This window comes from Mus pahari, chromosome 14 (genome assembly GCF_900095145.1).
Source record: "Mus pahari chromosome 14, PAHARI_EIJ_v1.1, whole genome shotgun sequence".
Classification (NCBI taxonomy): Eukaryota; Metazoa; Chordata; class Mammalia; order Rodentia; family Muridae; genus Mus; species Mus pahari.
The window spans coordinates 17,633,016-17,640,543 of NC_034603.1; the positions used below are offsets into that span (position 1 = coordinate 17,633,016).

The 7,528-nt window shown below is 45.5% G+C and overlaps 1 protein-coding gene across 1 annotated transcript in view; it reads left to right on the top strand.

The window, feature by feature from the left end:
* The window catches only part of LOC110332583 (T-cell-specific guanine nucleotide triphosphate-binding protein 1-like), a 4,766-nt gene extending 1,457 nt beyond the window's left edge, over positions 1–3,309 (top strand). The window contains exon 2 of the mRNA XM_021213856.2: positions 1,843–3,309. Coding sequence (XP_021069515.1) covers positions 1,861–3,105 — 1,245 coding nt within the window. The 5' untranslated portion in view covers positions 1,843–1,860 and the 3' untranslated portion in view covers positions 3,106–3,309. The remainder of the gene's footprint in view (positions 1–1,842) is intronic.
* Positions 3,310–7,528: the final 4,219 nt, after the last annotated feature.

Below are 7,528 nucleotides of genomic sequence, written 5' to 3' on the forward strand. Positions count from 1 at the left end.
TGGTTTTGTTCAATTCCATCACCTGTTTGGTTGTGTTTTCCTGTAATTCTTTAAGGGATTTTTGTTTTTCTTTTTTAAGGACTTCTACATTTATAGCAGTATTCTTGTGTAATTCCTTGAGGGAATTTTGTGTTTCCTCTTTAAGGGCTTCTACCTGTTTAGCAGTGTTCTCCTGTATTTCTTTAAGTGAGTTATTAATGCCCTTCTGAAAAATCTTCTACCACTATCATGAAATATGATTTTAAATCCATGTCTTGCTTTTCGGGTGTGTTTGGTTAACTAGGACTCCCTGTGTTGGGCATACTGGGTTCTGATGATGCACAGTGTTCTTGGTTTCTGTTAGTAAGATTCTTCCGTTTGCCTTTAGCCATCTGGTAATCTCTGGTGTTAATGTTCAAGCTGTATCTGGCTGGAGCTTGATCCTCTTGTGATTCCATTAGCCTCTGTTAGTACTCTTGGGAGTCCAACTCTTATCTGAGTTACAGTGGTCAGAGCACTCTCTGCAGTCAAGCTCTCCTCTTGCAGGGTAGGTGTCCAGAAGTCTGGAGCTATGATCCACCTCCTTTGTCCTGGGGTCAGAGCCGTCCCTGTAGGCCGACTCTCATCTGGCAAGGAAGGTGCCCAGGGGTCTGGATCTCAGCTCTGCCTCCTGCCTGAGGATGAAGGCCCGATGGGACCCTGTCCAAGAAGCTCTGTTGCTTCTGTTGCCCATGGGCTCTTAGGTGATCACGAGGTCCTGGATGTGTTAGGGGTCCTGAGGTGAGCAGAGTCCTCTGGGGCCCTAGATGCCCTTGGCCAAGTTCACACAGACAATGGCAGGGCTGGCCCTGACCTGAGTGGATGCCAGCCTCTGGTCAGGTGGTGTTCCTCTGTCCCTGTTCCTGCTGGTACAAGACCCTCCTTGATTCTTTGGAGCTGATGTTGTGTTCCACTCACCCATGCTCCCAAGGTGATCCCAAGGTCCTGCAGTGTGGAGAGTACTCTAGGGCCCCTCATGGCCTCTGGCGGGTTCAGAAGGAAAATCGACATCATTTCCTTTCCTTTCCTTTCCTTTCCTTTCCTTTCCTTTCCTTTCCTTTCCTTTCCTTTCCTTTCCTTTCCTTTCCTTTCCTTTCCTTTCCTTTCCTNCCTTTCCTTTCCTTTCCTTTCCTTTCCTTTCCTTTCCTTTCCTTTCCTTTCCTTTCCTTTCCTTTCCTTTCCTTTCCTTTCCTTTCCTTTCCTTTTCTTTTCTCTCTCTCTCTCTCTTTTTTTTCTTCCCGAGACAGGGTTTCTCTGTGTAGCCCTGGCTGTCCTGGAACTCACTCTATAGACCAGGCTAGCCTCAAACTTAAAAATCTGTCTGCCTCTGCCTCCCAAGTGCTGGGATTAAAGGGGTGTGCCACCACGCCCAGGGGACATCATTTTCAAATCAGTCTTTACTCCCGTTGTTCTATGTCTTTCCCTCATTATATGATAACAATGAGGCTAGAGCTCCAGAGGCCCTATGGACACCTCAGTAAAGAGTTCACATAAGGTTGAAGACCCAATCAGGGGAAGTATTGCTTCTTTCACATTGAATGGACTGCTCTGTCCTTTTAGGCTGCAGTGGGTAACTGTACAGAGTCAGTGGAGTCTGACTTAGACCAGCAAGTGTGAGGAAAGACTAGGAGGAAGCAAAATCTGAACAAGAGGACTTGGTCTGTCCAGGTCAGCAGTAGAAGCAGCAACTGAGAGAAGAGAGGGAAGGCAAAGCTGGCTCTCATGGGGACTGGGCAGGGTCCTGCATTACTGTATAAGNAAACAGAAAGGCTTTGTCCTGCTTTAAGTAATGATTAGCATTTCTCTCCTCTCTTCTCCATTCAGCTTCTGCCAGACAGAGCCATGGCTTGGGCCTCCAGCTTTGATGCATTNTTTAAGAATTTTAAGAGGGAAAGCAAAATCATCTCCGATGATAACATCACCTTGATTAAGACTTACATAGAGCAAAATAAGCTTCAGAAAGCTGTTGCTGTCATCGAAAATGCACTGAGAGACATCGAGGATGCTCCTCTGAGCATAGCTGTGACAGGGGAAACAGGCTCAGGGAAGTCCACTTTCATCAATGCCCTGAGGGGAGTGGGGCAGGAAGAAGAAGGTGCAGCTCCCACTGGGGTAGTAGAGACAACCACGAAGAGAACTGAGTACCCACATACAAAGCTTCAGAATGTAACCGTGTGGGACCTGCCTGGCATTGGGTCCACTACCTTCACACCAGAAAACTATCTGACAGAAATGAAGTTTGGTGAGTACGACTTCTTCATTATCATCTCAGCTACACGTTTCAAAGAAAATGATGCACAACTGGCCAAAGCCATTGCAGAGATGGAGATGAATTTCTACTTTGTCAGAACCAAGATAGACAACGACTTAGATAATGAACAGAAGGGTAAGCCTAAGACTTTCAATAAGGAGAAGGTCCTCGAGAAAATTAGAGATGACTGCTCAGGTCATCTTCAGGAGGTTCTCTACAGTGAGCCTCCAGTCTTCTTAGTCTCTAACTTTGATGTATCAGAGTATGACTTCCCAAAGCTGGAAACCAAACTCCTGTGGGATCTCCCAGCCCACAAGCGCTACATCTTCTCCCTGTCTTTGCAAAGTCTTACTGAGGCCACCATTAACTACAAGAGAGATTCCCTGAAGCAAAAAGTCTTCCTAGAGGCCATTAAGTCTGGAGCATTGGCCACCATTCCCCTTGGTGGAATGATCAGTGATGTCTTTGAAGATCTGGATGAAACATTCAATCTCTACAGGTCTTATTTTGGGCTGGACGATGCTTCGCTGGTAAGCATTGCCCAGGATTTTAACATGTCTGTGAATGACTTCAAGGTACACCTTCGGTTTCCCCATTTGTTTGCAGAACACAATGATGAGTCCTTTGAAAGAAAGCTATTAAAATATATCAAACACATTTCTTCAGTCACTGGTGGACCACTCGCTACACCCATTTACTATAAGAGGGCTTATTATTTGCAGAATCTCTTTCTTGATACTGCAGCCAACGATGCCATAGCTCTTCTGAATAGGAAAGGACTTTTTGAGAAGAAGGTGGGACCATATATATCTGATCCCCCTGAGTACTGGGAATAATGGAAAAAATGAGGCATGAGTTCCAACCAGTGTTTACTCTTAGCCTCACTTTGGGCACTGACTTTTAGCCTAGTCCTGTGGGAGGAAAATGTCTCAGTGGCAGGCCAGTGGATTCATCCTTTTCCTTCTCCTGATCCAGTAGATCACCATGGCAACTGCTTAGTAATGCTATACTAGTAGAAAAAGAAGAGTTTTCAACATCGTGCAAATATGAGATCAAAGTATATTTTCATTAAAATCATTTGTTTAAAAAAAAAACACATAATGTGGATTTGGTTTGCATTTTTCTCCCCAAATTAATCCTAGATCTTTTACTCCTAGAAAAGTCTGAACATGCATCTGCATTCTCACCGGCAGCTCTGATTGTCACATTGCCAAGTGGGGTTTTTGAAACAGGGGCATCTGCTACCCTATAGAGTGTAGACAAACATGATTTAACCCAGAACTGGGTGTTCCAGGACACACTAATAACCCCATGTATTAACCAAACCCAGGCTCTTTGCTGACCACGGTGGTATTGGTGCTTTGTCATTAAGGCATTTAAGCACCTCCATGTTGCTTCTTCATAGGTGTATAGATGTATGGGAGATTGTTTTAAGCTAGTCACTCCGATGTGCCCTGCCACACTAGACTTCCTTAATTCTTTGCATCCATTGATTCCCTGAACTCTGTGGTCCTCCCTCTTTTCAGCCTCTACTGACACCTTCCTCCAGTCAGTTCAACCATCAACTCACATGAGAGGACAGAGGGAACCTGCCTCTGTGTCCTGTGGCAGAGGTTCCCACACCTACACTGTGGCCTGAAGATGAATGTGAGCCTGTGGAGAGATGTGTCCACCCACACTCCTAAAATACACACCCCTGACTCAGTGTAGAAAAAGCGCATTGCCCAGTGTTAGTTCAGACTTTAATCTTCTTTTGTGTGCTCCAATACTTCACAGAGGAAAGCTGTTGCAGAAAGACACCTTGCAGAAAGAAGTTGTCAGCAGCTGGCATGGGCTGTGAAGGGAAGCAGACAGCTCAGGGTGGCAAACATGGCTCTGCCAGGCCTTGTCCTTCTCCTCCATTGCCTCTGCCTTGCTAAAAAAAAACAAACAAAAAAACCAAACAAACAGACAAACAGACAGACAGACAGACAGACAGACAAAACCCATTAGATTCTATTCCTAAAGCTAGCCACCAAGGCCTATCTTGTTTATTTGACCACTTCCTCTTCCTGAGGTCAACTACCAAGGTCTAGTTATCAAATAATGGATGTCCAGCAATCAAAAACCCCTTTTGGCTCCCCTAATTAATATGTACAATTAAAATTAAACACTGGGTTTCCCTTTTGCCTTTATAAACTGCCATTTGCCTGTGAGCCACATGTGCCTCCTCTCTATCTAGAGGTAGACATTTGTCTCCCTCCAGGACAAATACCCTTTCCCCTTCTCCATTGTTCCCTTCCCCTCCTCAATCCATGTAGCCCCTGTGTCTGTCTTTTATTCCCTGCCCTTTGACCCTATGGGACCAATGAATCTCTTTTGTCTTGGGGGTCCTGAGCCAACACCCTTTCATCCTGTCCTTGATGAAGTCTGTCCCTGAGGATGGGAGCACCCTGGTCCTAGTTACAGGTAAGTACATTACAAGAACACATCACTGCCCACTGATAACAATATACTTCTGCCTACTCTGACTATGATATATTGCTAGTACCTGAATATGGTTTATTTATTCTGTTGACAGGTTAGAATGGCCGGAGAGTCCGAACCTGTAGGACTCCGCGTCTCTGATATTCTGGAGACAAGGTCTTCCCTTCCCCCTTCCATACACATCCTGTCACATTCTTGCTGTTGTCTTTTCTAAGCCTTGAACATAACTCCTCCTTGGTTTCATTGTCACAACACAACTCTAGGAGCTGAAGAACTGGGGTACAGCAGTTGACTTTATCATGCCTGCAGCCCTGACTCAGGTTTCTGTGCTAACATATCTCGAGAAGAGGAGGGGACAGAGGAGAGCAGCCACCTTTGCCTCTGGATAGCCACCAGGGGAGCTTATACTCTAGAGCCCTGATGTCACAGTGACTGGAGACCAGGAAAGAATGAGCCAGGGTCACACAGGGAAACAGAGTCTGTGAAAAATCCAATCTGCTCCCCTCAGAGCTAGGACACCCCCATTACTATGAGAGGAACTCCAGGGTCCATTCTTTAGTTACAAAGGAAATCCTGGGAGACCATCATCCTGGAGCAAGCAATGGTACAAGGCACCATGTGTGCTGCATATATGTGTGTGGAGTTGTTCTCATGTGTGTTTGCCTGTGTGTTTGCACAGGGGTCAGTCTGCATGCATGTGTGCTTGTGTGTAACTGATGACACAATACTTGTAGCTACATACTAGCCTCTAAAGTTAACAGTGAGTTATGAAGAGCTTGATTCATCAGGTTCTTAGGCCAGTGAAATGCTGTGGTAAATGAGTAATGATCAAATCACTGTGAGGAGAAGAGTGTTGAACACAGGAGAGAAAGGACAACACAGAGACAACTGTCACGTACTGCAGATTCCAAGAGAGTAAAGGGAGAAAGGCCTGCCATGTGCATTGTGCAGTGGTTAACTTTTCCATATCTGTCTTCAGCGAATCCATGATTAACCAGGAGAGCAAAGGGCTTACTGTAAACATGATAGCTTGGAAGAGTTTCAGCTCTCTGTAGCTACTAACAGACTGTAACTGTATGAAGGTCTGTGCTTACAGTCAACTTCATTGTAAACAATAGGTGACTGCAGACTCTTCCCATTGGCCCAGCCACATCTGAAAAAAAAAAGTATGAAAAGTGCTACAGAGGTCTAAGATCAGCTCGAACTTGTAACATTAGGATGTCTTTGTGTGTATGTGTGTGCAACGTGTTTGGTTGTGAAAAGGCATATATTTAGCCTTGGGTGGCTATAACAAGGAATACATACTGAATACATTGAGTGGCTCTTACTCATTTCACTACATGGTTAGGGACAGTCACTGTCAGCCCCTTCCCATGAGAAACTGGGAGCCCCAGCCAGGGTTCATCCCAGGCCCAGCTGTGGATATGGAAGACTGCCAGCTCTGCACAGGACCTACCGAATGGGAGGTGAGGAAACCAAGGCCTGGCCAGTGAGCACTGTCTGCCCCATCTCCCAGCACGCCTCAAGTCAGGAGGGTTCCAAGATCAACAAATAAATGCAGCTGCACAGTGAAATAAGAACACTGCAGGGCAAGGCATCTTCATGCATGGGTGAGGCTCCAGTGCCCATGCTCAGAACTGAGAATCAAGGAAAATGTCAGCTCTGCTGGTGATTTATGAGCTAGAGATGACGAAAGTCTCAGGGGAGGCTGGGGGTCTGAAGAAAGAAAATCCAAGATAAGCACTAACAGGTCTTCAAGACGTAACAGAAATATCTGAACACACACACACACACACACACACACACACACACACACACTCACTCACGCACCTCCAGCCCTCACTCTCTCTCCCATCTTCCTTCCATAGGGTCCCAGGAATCTTTAAGGTTCCCCACAGGTTGGAATCCAGTGTCCTCCTGTGTCTGCCCTTTAATTACTCCACCCAGTGCTGAGCTCAGCAGAGACAGTCATAAATCACCCCCTCCCACATCCTGTTTATCCTCCTAAGAGCAGGAAATGGTACAGACCTTTCAAAACCATAATTCTGAAAGCCTGAGGAAACTTTGAGTGGTAAAGTGTCACTGCCTTCTAGTTAAGGTATCACAGTGGAGAATTATGAATGATGTGTGTCATTTCCTGCAAATTGACCTCAGAAATCTATGACTTAATGGATTGTTACTGTTTTGATCATAAAAAGAAAAAGAAATTTAAGAATATGTTCTATTTTGGTGTGGGGGAAGGGGATGCATCAGTGGGCCCATGTCAAGGCATCCCTTCCCCCTGAGAGACCAGCCACAGGATGGGATAGTATAGAATAGAGTTTAGGGAATGGGGAGGGGAGTTAAGAGAGTAGCAGAGGCAGAGAAAGGCAGAGAGAGAGAGAGGGAGAGAGAGAGAGAGAGAGAGAGAGAGAGAGAGAGAGAGAGAGAGAGAGAGAGAGAGAGAGAGAGAGACACTAAAAACGAGGACTGCNTGTGGACGTTGTACATCGTGGTGCGCACTAGGCTCCGCACCACGATGTACAACGTCCACAAGCAGTTAGGTTGGGGAAGTTTTTTTCTATAATTTTGTTGAAGATATTTACTGGCCCTTTATGTTGAAAATCTTCATTTTCATCTATACCTATTATCCTTAGGTTTGGTCTTCTCATTGTGTCCTGGATTTCCTGGATGTTTTGAGTTAGGATCTTTTTGCATTTTGCATTTTCTTTGATTGTTGTGCCCATGTTCCCTATGGAATCTTGTGCACTGAGATTCTCTCTTCCATCACTTGTATTCTGTTGCTGATGCTGG